The sequence below is a fragment of the Notothenia coriiceps genome, unplaced genomic scaffold (assembly GCF_000735185.1).
Source record: "Notothenia coriiceps isolate Sejong01 unplaced genomic scaffold, NC01 NC01_scaffold00026424, whole genome shotgun sequence".
NCBI lineage: Eukaryota > Metazoa > Chordata > Actinopteri > Perciformes > Nototheniidae > Notothenia > Notothenia coriiceps.
Genome location: NW_011359125.1, coordinates 1704496 through 1719965, shown reverse-complemented (window position 1 = coordinate 1719965; position 15470 = coordinate 1704496). Strand labels below are relative to the sequence as shown.

Here is a 15470-nt window from a genome sequence, read left to right as displayed (position 1 = left end):
TGCCTGTGAATAAAAAATAAACCATAGTGTTGGTGATCTACAGTGTTGTCATTCTTCTTTGAACACCAACAAGACCGCTAACACCCTATTTCAATAATCACACTCCCTGTCATTGACATAATTAATAGATAGTTTAGCTTCTCACCATCATTTGCTGTGGCCAACTGATGTTAATGATCGTCAACGTAAACATTCAGCCACGTGACATTCAGCCAAACTCTCGCGAGAGTTTTACACAAGACGGATCCTTTCTAGCCATAACCCTATCGCTTTCCAGTCTGTTAACCCAGAATGCAAAGCGATACAAAATCAGTCAAGTGCTGGGAAAACTCAAATTAAGTTAAAGAGACAAACAACTAAATGAGTGCGGGACCAACAAAAAGCTAAAGACATACCACTTCCACCCAGAAATTCTGGGTGGTAGTGGTATGTCTTTAGCTTTTTGTTTACAGTTCTGTCATCAGATTATTTAATACGATTTGTTAAAACATTGTTGTTTCTTTTGATGTGAAATATTATTTATTTAATTCAAATAAAAAGCAATGTTAATTTTGTTCACAATTTGTTAAGTTAATTTAATAATTATGTATTTTTGAATCAAGTATTCATCTTTATTGTCTTCATTGTTAGTTTCCACATGCCTAAAACAACCTCAAGCTAAATCTAAAAGTTGATGGCTAAATAAGAGCGTTTGAGAAATTTAGCAAGGCATACAGTAATAGTCCGAATAGTCGATTAATCGTTTCATTAATCGATAGATTAATCGATTATCAAATTAGTCGTTTGTTGCAGCCCTATTGTAGTTATGCCATGTATAAATAAAACGTGTTATTCAGCAACCCTTGCAATTTGGGATTTTATTTTTGGTTGGTAGACCTCGGTGAGCTGGTCATTTCAAAAGTAGCTCACCAGCCAAAATAGTGTGGGCACCCCTGCTCTACAGGGTGTACTTTGAGGGTTTGTGACTCTGCAGACCATTTATGCAGAAAAAGCTATAACACACAAGGGGACGGGTAATAACCGGAAAAGCATGATGGGACCTTTAAGAGGTCTGAGAACTGTTCACTTTCTATTTTAAAGTCTTGTAGAAATACATTTAATAACGGCATAATCCCTTTTAATGCCCTACTTGTATACCTTGGCATGATCCCATGGTCTAAACTTCTTAGATTTTCTCGAGCAGTTTTGCATGATCTCAGCCTTTGATAAATTCATTATCTTTCCAAATATTTCATAATCTCTCTTACAGTCTTTGCTGCTGCATTCCCCCTCTGGCACTTTATCTGACTAAGATTTAGATATCTTTTATTTGCTGTTTTAACTCCACACTAAAACAGTATTTTGGTGCTAAGACTTCATTCATACAAGTTATGCCTTAGACTGGCTTAGGGTTATAGGGAAATACCGTTTTAAAATGGTATTATCTATGTTTGGTATTTTTCAAAGGAGGTCCATCTGGTTTGTTGTGCAGTGTATGTGAACACTGTATAAAACCATCTGCAGCTTTTCAAATATCAAATATGAATCGGTACCTCACTATCAACTGGATGTTTACCCATATTTGAAAAGAAAGCAATTATTTCACAATTTGAACAATTGAAGGAAATCTTAATGCACTCCCAAATAACTGGCCACATATGTAGATATGGTATGTAAAAATGCCTTCGTCTGTGAGTTTCTGTTTCTAACTCTACCTTTTGAAAAATAATAGTCGTATGTAATGTTTGACAAAACAAAACATGTATTTTTGACCTTCCATTCCTACATAACATACGGGCTGACATACAGCTATATTACAAACTGCTAAATAGATCAGCCTAAAGCTAGCAGCTTTTTTTCATTTAACATTTAAAAAACAAGAAATGTTCCTTTCTCAGATTCAAATGTCTATTGTAATTCTTTTTCTGTTCCATGTACATGTATCGGTACAATATCGTTGAGGATCTTTCAAAATGTGGTTTTCAAGTGCAGACATGTGCAGACATTAATACTTTAACGTCTTGTTTTTGTGACTGTGAGATAACTTAAAAAGCATGTTTAAACAGACAGCGTTTGCGATTGCAGTATATAACCCTTCTAAGATTGTTCCCTGTGTGGCCCCCACAGGCAGAGATCAGCAGCCTTCAGCAGCTTCTGCTCAGTAAGAACTCTGAGATCGAGAGCTTGCACACTCAGCTGCTGGCCAGACCCTTTCTATCCCCTGAGAGCCCGGAGAGAGGTAAGCATGGCACCCAGCCTCAAACAACCTGCCAACAACAGCCTGTCTCTCTTGAACACTAACCCAGCCTGATATGTGACGCAGTTAATGACTCATATTTGCATCCGTTTATTTGCAGTAAGATCTGTGGGAAAATTAGGCTAAACACCAAATGTAAGCCTGAGCAGTTGTTGCAGTGTTGGAGCAGTACTTAATGAAAAACATTTAAAACCCATGGGCCATGTCTACTTTTGATCTTTCAATTATTTCTTTACTCCAAACATGTCTCTGTATTTGATTAGATTTAGTTGATTTCTGTTCTGAGGGGCAGCTATGATCATAACAAGTCATTTCCAAAGATTATTTAATGCACTATCTCTTATCCCTATGGCTTTTTAATTGTCTATATGGTTTCCTATGACTAATATGTTTTTGTTCCTTCCAATTTTGTCAGTTAAACACATGGGGTACTTGCTCAGTAAAACCAATGTCAGTCCCAAGCAATAATCTCTGTGTGCCTGTAATAGTTACGAAGGGAATGTTGATAGACTGTGGGCCCAACTATGTGAAAGCTGACATGGCTAAAGCTATGATTGGTAGATTAGAAAAGGCTTGGGAGAATCTAAAAATACACAGTTTTTGATGGCACTCCAGTGAGGAAAAACTGTACTTCATGTTAGCATGTATGTTTGCCTTTCCTATGGAACTGTATAGTATGTGACTATGTTTCTCTACAAAATACTAATTTATTTGACATGACATGAGCAGCTGCTTTTACAGACTAATAATCAGTGTGGTGTTTCTCTTTTTAGATCAGGAGCTGCAGAAGCTAAGGAGTGGAATGAAATCACTGGTGACTGCCAATGATGAAAAGGTAAGTTAGGAGTGATGTGGAAATATTTCCTTTCTCTTCTGGTCAACACAGCTGCTTGTGATCAAGCAGTATAAGGCAGCATGTGTTGTCTTGGTTAACTACAACGTAAAGTGTCTTACTGGCCTGTATATAGAACTGCTATCATCATGCTGTTTGAAAGGTTAAAAGGTAACTGTTTTTAGATGTTGTCATTTCTCAGAGGCGCCGCCCTCCACCATTTATAGTACAGAGGGGCTTTTGTATTCACCCTCCCAGACACTCTCGGACTTTAAAGACTCAAAGACGAGAGCCTACATGTGGCACACTACCGAAGGACACACACGTACACACACCCCAAGGCGGGCCATTTCAGGCAAAGCCACACTTAAGTAGGCCTCGATCTGCCAAGCCTAATTTCGGAGTGAGCTGCATTAGGAGAACCATGACAAAACCAGGCATGGGCATCACTTCAAAAAATAAACAGCTGGTTACCACAACTAAGATTTCCAGCCAGGCCTGTGTCAATCCCCTCCCTATCCACAACTTTGATGTAAAGGCCATATGGTAAAAGAGAGACGTTTGTGTGGTGTACGGGTCAGTAATAGAGTGGAGTGGGTAGTCCATATGTGTGTTTCCTAACCTTAGATAAACATCTTAATTGAGTTTCCTCTCTGTTTACTCTAGGAACGACGCATTGAAGAGCTCACTCTGCTCCTGAATCAGTGCAGGCAATTCAGAGAGGTCCCTCACACCACACGGCAAGGTAATCAGCTTATTCACTGCGTTATCCTTCCCTAGTGGCGTTTCTATTATGTGAGCAACAACGTTGAGCAGCATGAAAGCCACCACTCTTCCCCTCCTTAACAGAAATGTACGCCACGGCTTGAGCTGAGAAATAAGGGTTTCTTCTCTTTGTTACTGTAGCTCCACCTGCTGTTCGGTCGTTGTCAAATGGCAGGACTCCGTCAAGCAGCAGTGAGGAAGAGGAGCATGTACTGATGAAGAATACTACAGACTCTGCCAGTGTAAAATCTGTGGATGTAAAGTCTGAGGTACAAACCATTTCAGCTACTTGATAGACATTTGCTTGCTTAAACATGATATTGATTTGTATTTACCCTTTAAAGGTTTCCACAAGCAGTTCTTCCTCTCGACAAACATCTGTATCATCCGCCCAGAAGGACAGTGATTCCAGGTAATAAAGCAGCTGTTAGGTCATGGATGACTCCGATATCTCTTTTTTTTACTGAGATGATGTTGTCTTTATCTTCTCAGAACAGACCCGTCAACCTTATCAAGTAGCATGAATGACCTAAAAAATGGACCTTTACAAAAGGTAATCATCCTACAAATGTAGTGTGTCCATATTCTTCTATCTTAGATAGGCTTATACAATCAACAACGGATGCTTCCAATCATTATACTGTTCTACACTTTACTGGAAGCTAAAGTTTTTATGGTACATGATTAATGCATGAGAGGTCAGAATGTTCTCATTTGCCCAGTACATGATACTCAAAATAGATATATTTACAGTTATTACATTTTCCTTTTGTATCTGTGTGTGGTTTATCCAGAATGGTCTGGATGAAACCAGAAGTCAGACGCTGCCTGTGAATTCCTCTCTGTCAGAGCAGAACGGGAGCGGAGACAGCAGCAGTGAAATCCAAAGTCAAAGGTCTCCAGATGGGAGCGAAGATGGAGACTCCAGCCAAAGTAAATCCAGATATATTAACTCAAGCTACACATGATGATGGATAGCGTGCAGTAATCATCTTTGATGTAGGATCAGACCTAATGTTTCTGGGGAATAGTCGCGGGGCCAGTAACTCCTGTGCGCAGATGCAGCTTTCATATTTGGAGCAAACCACTCTCCTTTGACCAGACGACCGCTGCACCTTTGATCACATTTAATTGCAGAGGCTCCTGACAGAGCAGATGGCTCATGGGAAAGACTTTCTCACCAAACACACCCTCTCTCATTCATTCTCTCTCATTCATTTCAGATCCTCCCTTCCTGAGATTCACCGACCATTTTTAACTTGAGCCCCACCCTGATTTTTTTCTCTGCTGCGTTCTGACTGACTGAAGCCCACACCATAAATATCACACCTTGTAACATTTAGCTTGAACCCCTTCTTTTTCACAGGGCATTAACCAGTGCATTTTTTGTCAAACTCAATGATCTGTGACCTGTGTTCTCGCTCATGAATAGAGTACTGTAACAAGACAGACTGAAACACGTGCGCCGCTTTGCTCTGAATGTTATTTTTGGTATGCCAGCGAAGAAAAGAGCAACGGAATTTATTTTTACTGCTTTTTACTCAGTAATCATCATCAAGATTTATCTTTCACGCTTCGCTACAGGAAACCATAAATTAAGACATTCTATTTTTTCCAAGTTTCCAGTGTTGAAATGTTGTTTATTTGGAAAGATGACAGTACGTCTATTTTTGCCAATCACAATTAAACTCTTTTTTTCTACTTATCAAATGCTCCTAAAATATGTTGCTTCTAAGTTGCCCTTCACAGTACTTTCATAACTTTTGAACCATATTTGCACTTACACTGACTTTAGTTTTTTTATCGTTTTACAGGAAAGTTGGAGAAAGTTGATGACAGCAGTTCGAGCGATAATTCTCCTGTTCATTCTGCAGAGAACACACAACCCGGCCTAAGAGCTGTGGGCTCACCAGAATACATGAAGAATAACAGGAGCTTAAAGAGGCTCTGGGGAAAGTGAGTGTGGGAAATGACAGTGATAAATCAACAATACACCAACATAAATGCTGGCCAAGTATGGAAAAAAAGAAGAAAACCAAACATTACATAGACCTTAAAAAGTATACGTATAAATATGTACTTCAAGCCAAAATACATATGGTTTATAGAGAATATATTTGTGTATAAATAATATATAAGTGGAGAAAAAATAAACATATAGAGATTTTTCCATAAAGAAATCTTTCCTGCATAATGAAACTCTCCTACTTATTACAGTAAAGTAAAAAAGTAAAAACTTACTATATAATTACTGAAACTACACTGTTGCACAACCCTGTCAGATGTTGAATGATTGATGATAACAGTTTTATCTAAAAGTCATTAAAGACTCACCTTAGGGATTTCCATCACCACCACAATATTTCTACGTGTGCCAAATATGTTATCATTTAACTTTGAGAATGAAATGGTTTGATGATGTTAACTCTCCTTCATACAGACTTCGGAGAACCCAGTCAGGAGGCCTGCAGGCAGCCGATTCAGACGGCGGTCAGTTTAGAAGAGGGGGTCTGCGTGCCACAGCAGGACCCAGACTGACCAGGACCCCCGAGTCTTATGACCCAGCACGGTAAAAATCAGTGTACCTATCTGTTTAGTAAGAGTTTAAGGGTTTCTTATCAGGCAAGTCAGCATTCTGTTTTACTCCTTTAAACAAATCTGGTTTGGTTCTCATGTCTCGTCATGTGCATTCACCATTCTATAAATACCCAAATCAAACAGTGTAACAAATACGATTCTTTAAATGTGTTACATACATAAATCACATTAAAGTACTTGACATAAATGAATCTGTTCATTATCTGATTTCTTTATTTTTTTATTTCAGTGATCTGAATATTCCATTCAGCCAGTGGACCAAGGAACAGGTGTGCGGCTGGCTGGAGGACTATGGACTGGGCCAGTATGTTAATCTCACCCGGCAGTGGGTCGAACATGGACAGACACTGCTGTCTGCCACACCGCAGGACTTTGAGAAGGTCAGAGAATAAAACAGAACAGTTACACTAAACATTGAGAAAATGATGTGAATGTACAACATGATGTTTTTACTCATATATAGTTTCTAAGTAGGTATCTAAAGAAACATATTCATGACTAAATTGAAGACTTAAAACGGCTAAAATAAACTACATTGTGCACCACCACTGATTCCCCAATCCTTAGTTTTATAGTGACAGTTTTTTTTTTGACCTCAGGAGATGGGTATGAAGAATCCGCTGCACAGGAAGAAGTTACATCTCGCTCTCAAGGCCTTCACCACAAAGGTTATAGAGAAATCTTCAGAGCTGGACTACATCTGGGTCACACGTAAGACTCTTTCTACATGGAATATTTGTTCTCATTTGAATCATAATCCATAAATAGAGACTGGGACATATCGGGCCAACAAAACAAACAAAGACATGTAATGTGTGAGATGTAAATCTGTTTGGAAAAAAATGCAAATATGGCCAGCATTCAGAAAGGAACTGTATTTTGCACTGAGCAGTTACAGTGATAACACAGCTGATGGTGCTTGATTCAGCATTCATAAGGAGAGTGAGTGAAGTCAATTAATGTACACTTTTCACCCATCTAGGCTGGTTGGATGATATAGGTTTGCCTCAGTATAAAGACCACTTCCATGAAGCCCGGGTGGATGGTCGAATGATACAATACCTCACAGTGGTAAGACTGAATCCAACTGTAACATTTCCCATGAATGTGGAGGCCTGCAAATACATATATTTACATTTCAGATGTATTTAAACATTTGCATAATTGTCCTTAATTTCAATGATATTCACTGTTCTTTTGTTGTTCCCTCAGAACGACCTCTTGACTCTGAAGGTCACCAGCCAGCTTCATCATCTCAGTATTAAATGTGCCATCCATGTACTTCATGTCAACAAGTTCAACCCCCACTGTCTTCGACGTAGGCCAGGGGAAGAGGTAAGCCAACATTGAATGGAGCAACAGGAAGTGCAAGTTATAAGTTACTGTGGATTTTGGAAATAGGTGTTATTACATGAGCTGCCCACAAGATGGCGACATACAGACATGAAATGCCTTTAACATAAAGCATAATGTATAAATGCCTCTATGGTGCATTCAAAGCACTCACTTATAATGTATTTAGAACATGGATCAAACTAGTATGAATGAGATAGAAGATTAATACTTTTTGTTTTTGACTTTGGCAGAAAAATCCCTCTCCCTCAGAGGTGGTGCAGTGGTCAAACCACCGTGTGATGGAGTGGCTGAGAGCAGTAGATCTAGCCGAGTATGCCCCTAATCTACGAGGCAGCGGCGTACATGGAGGGCTTATTGTAAGTAGATTTTGAGCTTTTCTGCAAGTTTTTCACATGCTTTCATGACAAGACTGAATAACTACATTTGTTGTTGTCTTCTTCTGTCAATACGCTCTTCCATAGATACTCGAGCCTCGCTTCAGCTCAGAGACTTTGGCACTGCTGTTGAATATTCCTCCACAGAAGACTTTGCTCCGTCGCCACCTCGCCACTGCCTTCGCTGCCCTGGTGGGGCATCAGGCCACGCAGGAGAAACGAGAGTATGGCAATGCCACAGGCCATGTACCCCTCACTACCACTGCTAAAGTAAAGGTAAGAGCAAAACAAGAATCAACATGTTTCTGTTGAAGCAGCATACAATGTAAATGATTTATTAATGGGTTCGACTTTTCTGTGTTTTCAGCCCAAGAAGCTGGGATTCACCCAATTCAGTCACCTCAGGAAAAGGAAACCTGATGAATCTGCGGACTATATCTGCCCAATAGACAGTGGGGCTCGGACAGTCAACGGGGTTTCTCGCCTGCCCTCTTCAGCACTCAGGGGCCTCAGCCCCACCTTGGACAGACAGGCTGAGAGGCAGGAGCGGCTGGGGATAAAAGCTCAAGCTAATGGCCTTAAAGAATAATTTAAAATACAGCACACTCCCCTCTCACTCACTAAGTGACTTTGAAAATCAGTGGAAATCTGATGCAGAAATGTACCTGAGATGAATCCATGTGATGACTTGCTGGATTGGCTGCAAAAAGCAGTGTTGTTTAAATTGTGCAAATAGTTTTATGAAAGCTGCTCTCTGCATTCCTTATACAGTTGGATTCCAAAGCTTTTACTTTGATTTAAAATAATGCTTTTTCCTGTCCATTTTGTATGTTATTTTCTGCAGATTTACATGTATAACCTTTTCTTGTGATAGACTGCACAAGGTATTTGCTGACCCCAGTTACTTTAAGAATGTCTCTTGTTCATATTCTGTAAGACTGACACAATGTTTTTCTGACGCATTACTCTTGTGCACCTTTAAATGTGTTTTCTTTGTAAAGGATTCTCATATGCAACATTATTTCATACAATCATATGCTGTAGTGTAGTATAATAAACATGAGGTTGACAGTTTTTGTAGCATTTTTGGAGAAAATCAAAGCAAATGTTTTCCCATCTCTTCTGGTGCTTAGCTGCTTACTGTACTGTCTCTGAACATCTTGATCCTATTTAATTTTGGCTTAATTATATCATACAGTACTCATGTGATTAACAGGGAACGTTTTCAAATGTACGTTTATATCGTTTTTTAACTTAAATTAAGGTATAAATCTCAGTGTTTTATTTTTCACTTCCTGTGAATGGATGTTTAGATCTGAATGGGCTAGAATAGATTCAAGACTGCCCTCTATTGGTCACAAATAGAAATGCAAGAACAATTTGCACGACATTAGTTTGGTTTGTTTGTTTTGGTGAGTTAATTAAAATAAATGCATCAAACAAACAATGATTCTCTTGTTAGTGAAGATTAACAGCTTCAATTTAAATTCAACTTGTTAAACACTCGAAAAGTATATTAAGTGTGTGTATATTTATAATAAAAAAAAAAATTGACATTTCGAGCATAATCTGCTTGAATACAGGCAGTTATAGACAGTTGTCCACTACGTGCTGTTGATCCAGGAACAATTTACAATACACCATTTTTGGCCTATTTAAATGTTCTGAAGCTAAAATATCTGAAACCAAATCATGCCATGTTTTGCTATGTTGTATTGCACTTGTTGTTTTCAATATAAATGGTCATCAAGAGTAAATACAACTAAATAAAACATGTCCTGACAGCATTTTACCCTTTAATCTCTGGCAGATTATTTTGAGAGAGCCCAGATAATATATTGTTCAGCAGGGTGGAGTGGAGAGATATTGCATTTCTTAACCAATCATAGCTCAAAGGCTAAATGAAACAAAAGCAAACATGACTGCCTTGAGTTGGGCTACATTTTCCTTCGTAATGTCGACTTTATCTAGTGGTATTGTAATTGTTAACAGTTACGGTATTTGCCAAATGAGACCAATCCGGTATTGGTACCAGTATTTCATTTTGCACGGACTGACACCGAGTGCTGTAATAAAACAAAGTCTCACTAAACGACCAATTTCCCTCTAAGTTAATCTGCTTTAATTCTGCTGGCGTGTCTGTTAGCTTGGCAGACGGGGCAGCAGTCAGCTCTCCTCTGAACCCTCCTGCAGAAGCAAACAGCCTCAATTAGACCAAACACAATAATTAGGGAATCTTGTACCTCTGCATATCATTAGTTTCCTAACGGAGAACATCCTGATCAATGATTACAAATAGCAGCTTCATAAATAAATTAGTCCTGCTGATACATGTGTAACCCAACTCAATTGATCTATGTTAAATGGAAATCAGAGGGCTGCAGGAATGAGGATTAGGATGGTGGGATTTGCAAATGTAAAAGTCTGAAGTACAAAGGAGAAAATACTAGTTTAAAAATGTGTTTTCAAAGCGTCAGCAATGTCTGACACATAGGTAAAAAGGCGGCATGTACATAAGAAAATGTTGAAAGTTTAAAAGATAAAAATCCTTATTTAAAACCAGCAGATGTCAGTGTTGGCTGTGGATGTGCCATGTGCCATAAATACTACCAGTGCTGAAACTTAACTGTTGGCTTGTGGTGCACCACTCTGTATTTAGCTTGTTTTTCATTCATTTTTCATCGTTGTTTAATTTTCCTTTGTTTACTCTGTTAGTCAGAGGTATTAATACTTTTTCATTTGAGTGATACTGACGTCACCCTAAAAGACATGAAGCTTGTTGTACTGCCTTACTACATTTGCAAAGACACTTTGAGTTACATATATTTGAAAGTTGTTATCATGCCAGCACACACAATAGGAATAGATGTCACATTGTTAATCAAATACTGGGCTCAGACGTGGCAGATGGACATTTCAGGATTAGAAAACATAACACATTGATATTAGAGGCCCTTTTAGACTCTTTAATTGTCAGAATGTAAATGATACATCTCAATAATACAGACAAGCATGCATTAAAGCATGTCGTTTTATTAATAAAAAGTATAAAACATTGCTGCAGTGTCTTTGTTTCTCTCTTTTTAGACTGCACTCTCCATTATGTTGTTTGTGGGTGTCAATGTGGGTTTATCAATGTTGTATGTATGTGTTAAAAGAGGACTGCGTTGTTTATAATAATGCATCTTGGCTAATTTCAGTAATGTGATCCAGCCTTTAGGAGCTGACAGCTTAATGGCTATTATTTGTGTCACCCTCTCTCATAACACTTTAGCAGTAAATTGCTATGTGCATATGTCTGTGGTATGACTGACATCTTACCTTGTAATATGATAGCTATTGTTTTAATTAAGTGAAAGCGATTGTGACATTTATTGGTTTCCAAGTTACTTGTTAATGGCAATATAAGAAAGAGTAGAGGTAAATTATGATGGTTTACATTGCATAAATAATTTACAAACCCTTTACTAATGATTACACATTATTCTCCCACTGAGACTGTCATTTCATTTGAATACATCACAAATAAAAACACTGCATTGGTGATGCAATGCAAAAAGGCTCTTGGCAATGCCTGAGCCCTCTCCCTTCTCTCTGTCTCATCTTCTTCCTGTGTGTTCCTGAGTGTGAGAGGATATAATGTTTATTAATGCTGTATCATATTTGTGGTGAAATGTTCCATTTAAATGATAGAGTCTATTGAGACTTGTATTCTGTTATCAAGGTCCCTTTTTAAAATAATGCCAGTAGCCAGTCTGTTAGTGTTTTAAGTCATCACCCTGTCTGTTTGATCTATGGAGTCACTCAGATGTCTTTAGTGGAGCGTAATCATGTTTTTATATGGTGTCACTGGTCGTTCCTGTCATTAACTTGCCACCAGCTTGCCAGTTTGGGGAACATATTCCATGTTAGGGTGGTGCATGTGTTGCATACTCCCCATCCAGGCACTAAAGCTGTATCTGTCTGCAGCGCACCAGTTTGTTCTGACAGGCCTGCCACAATAATGACTGCATCACCAAGATGCGGCAGAGCAGCTTGCGAGCCGACCCTGACATGCCGTCAAAAAGAGCAGCCAGCCGTCTGAATGAGCCTTCTTCTGCCCCATCAAACCTCAGAGCCATCTCTTCCTGTACAGCCAGACACCATCAACCAGGCTGTCTTTTCTCTGTTTGCTTTCAATAGGGGATGCATGCTTTGTATCCTTCTTGTGTGCGCGAAGATCAGTGGCTATAGATACTTAAATTATCTGCAAACAACCTAAAATCATCACATTAGATATAGATAATAGAGGACAATGGCGGTCCAAAACAAGCATGATGGGATGTGATTTTGGGGAACCGTAAGCTTGGTTATGATCAGCACTGTTGGCTCAAAGGGGCCTTTTTTTATTTGGCAGCCAAGGCAACCCTGCCTGTCATGTTTAGTTTCTGGACAGGCTTTTTCAATGCCTGAAAAATGTAGCCAGTCCATTGAAAGAGAGGAGAGGCATCAATCATTATGAGAAGGCAATTAGAGACATTTAATGAGTGCTCAAACCCAATAAAGATTGAGCATTGTGTCACCACTTTGGTTATTTAGTCAACGTCGTAACTGGTCATCTCTTACACATCCATTATTAGATCTAATGTAAAATCTCTACGATAGAGTTAAAGCTATAATACATATTGCATTACCAAGCTGTCCCCTTTAATGGTAGCGTCTCTCACCAGTGTGTGACTGGGTGAACGCTGGCTTGTGTTGTAAAGCCAAGAAAAGAAAAGGGTTACATAAATGCAGACTATTTAACATTTTTAGTTTTTTAATGCTCTTAATTGATTTTTTAAAACAATAGATGGCAATTACTTGCAATTAAGTGTGCAGTGAAACAGACACTGCACTGAAAATGCACAACTTAATATTTATAAAGTCAGCCACACACCGGCACGACATTTTTACTCAGTACACTTCACCACTGTTTTGCATTCATCGTCTGTCCTCACTACAGATTGTCCACATTAACCTCTACTGATTGACTTTCTCTTTGTGTCCCTGTAATGGGCCCCAAAGACCAGAAATAAACCAACCCACATAAATTAACTGAAGTCTCTGTGTGCATCTTTTAAAAGCTCTCTAAAAAATAAGTTATTTAGTTGATACACAACCCTTTTACTTTAAATAAGGATATGAAAAATGATAAGAGAAACAAATTAAATCCAAAAATCATAAGCAGGAACATTCCTTTTTATTTGAGTCATTCACAACAAAAACATCCATTCTGGGTTATTTTCCATATATTTGCCCCAGATTTAGTACAACCTGCCAGCATGTCTTCTGTGGCTGTGTGGCACATATGAAATGTTATCTGCAATGGCATTCCTCAGTTACACCCAGGTCAGTCGGACAGGTGTTCTCATTGGACATGAAAGCCTCTGGTGATGCATGTCAGTCTTGATCACCCATGATGATGGCCTGAGGTAAGCGAACTGCTTCCATTCCTCTGACATGGGAACTCTTTTGAGTTTCAGCACTTTTATGATGTTTTGGCAGCCAGAACAACCATTCGGACATTGAGGTGGACATTCGGGACACCCTTCCCATCAGGCGTTTATGCTTCAATTGTCCAGATCCTTTTCCTTTGCTAGGATAGGTTTGTCATGTTTCTTCCAGTCTACCTGAAAGTGTCTCTACTACTTGTAATGTTTCTCTTATCTACTCTTATGCTAGCAATGTGTCACTTGACAGTAAAGGTTGATGTTTGTGTTAGTCACATCATCCCCAGATTGATCCCAAGCTTTGGGCGTGTACATTTTTTTTTAAAGTAAAAAAAAACACATAATTGAGAATAGTAATATTCAATAAAAAATAAAAAGCCCACCACCAAAAAGACCTATAGTTTAAATATCAGCAAGAAAAAAGTCAAAAATCTAAGGCTTTTTTCTTTGAGTGATCAAAAGGGGTATTTTGGAAGGCATGAAAAATATCTATTTTGTCATTCATGTTCATGAGTACTTGTATCCATTGTGCAGTATTCATGTATTCACTATCTACTGGGGTTTATCAACCTCTCATATAAATGGATGGATGTGTTAGAGGTGGGATACATTACATCCCATCTCTAACACATCCTGTTTACAAACTTCAAAAACATACAGCGAAGGGGCTGTTAGATGAAATGAGAGTATCTCATTTGGGCAATATTGTATAAAGAAATATGCAAGAAAAAACAAACCCCAACAGCCACGCTTGATGAAATTACAGACGAAAAAATGGTCTCTGATGAATTGGCACTTAATTACTGCTTGATTAGCATAATTATGCATGTTAATAGCATCTCAAATGAATTGCAGTTGTCAGGAGGGAGGAAGCATCTGTAGTGGTGGCAGCCTGATACATATTTTCTCCTATCCAACAGCGTTGTCTAACTCTTCCCCTTAAGTGTTCACCATTAATCACTACACACTCCTTTTCCTTTGGAGTGAAATCTGGCATTTTGGGATAATTGGGCTATTATTGTGGGCTTGTCACATCTGTAATAGTAGGCTAACGAGCCCCCTCGTGTGCTAGCATTCAAGGATGATGGCAGAGAATGGGCACTGAGTGGCAAGGGAGGTAAATATATGGCCGACTAGTACTCAGATATATGATCACATTATTTGGGCAATAATTTATAGCATTATCCTTACATCCCAAATATAGACCTTATTTGATTGTAGCACTGTAGCTACAGATTGACATCTAGGTGTATGCAGTGGCGTAACTATCGACGGTGCGGCTGTCTTATTGTATATATTTATTTTTTTTGGGGCCCCAATGGCATTGACCGGTTCACGCAGTTTTCAAAGTAACCAAGCAACCTAAATTAATTTGTAATTTGTCTGTCCAATGACCTTGCTCCCTTTCATGTCATGTGATACCTTGCGTGACGAGCGAACCNATATATGTATTTTTGAATCAAGTATTCATCTTTATTGTCTTCATTGTTAGTAGCCATCAACTTTTAGATTTAGCTTGAGGTTGTTTTAGGCATGTGGAAACTAACAATGAAGACAATAAAGATGAATACTTGATTCAAAAATACATATATTATTAAATTAACTTAACAAATTGTGAACAAAATTAACATTGCTTTTTATTTGAATTAAATAAATAATATTTCACATCAAAAGAAACAACAATGTTTTAACAAATCGTATTAAATAATGTGACGACAGAATTGTAAACAGAATAGCTGAAACTTTAACAAAATAAATAGCTCAGTTACCTCTAATCATTAACCCATGTTTGTATAATTGAGTTAACTCTGTGTGTTGCTGCTAGCATACATAATACC

The 15470-nt window shown here is 38.5% G+C and overlaps 1 protein-coding gene across 1 annotated transcript; it reads left to right on the top strand.

Moving 5' to 3' along the window:
- Positions 1-1658: 1658 nt before the first annotated feature.
- On the top strand, positions 1659-9235 carry ppfibp2a (PPFIA binding protein 2a). The gene is made up of 17 exons (XM_010784740.1): positions 1659-1670; positions 2107-2218; positions 3010-3071; positions 3735-3813; positions 3975-4102; positions 4178-4245; positions 4326-4386; positions 4628-4766; positions 5648-5789; positions 6274-6402; positions 6661-6811; positions 7031-7142; positions 7414-7502; positions 7644-7766; positions 8018-8143; positions 8249-8437; positions 8529-9235. The coding sequence occupies exons 1-17, from the start codon at positions 1659-1661 to the stop codon at positions 8748-8750; spliced, it is 1944 nt and encodes a 647-aa protein (XP_010783042.1). The 3' UTR covers positions 8751-9235.
- The last annotated feature ends 6235 nt before the right edge of the window (positions 9236-15470 follow it).

Excerpts from the sequence above, each read along its gene's own strand:
- ppfibp2a (XM_010784740.1), top strand. Across the intron at positions 4,767-5,647 it reads AGATGGAGACTCCAGCCAAA|GAAAGTTGGAGAAAGTTGAT; the intron begins GTAAATCCAGAT and ends ATCGTTTTACAG. Across the intron at positions 5,790-6,273 it reads TTAAAGAGGCTCTGGGGAAA|ACTTCGGAGAACCCAGTCAG; the intron begins GTGAGTGTGGGA and ends TCCTTCATACAG.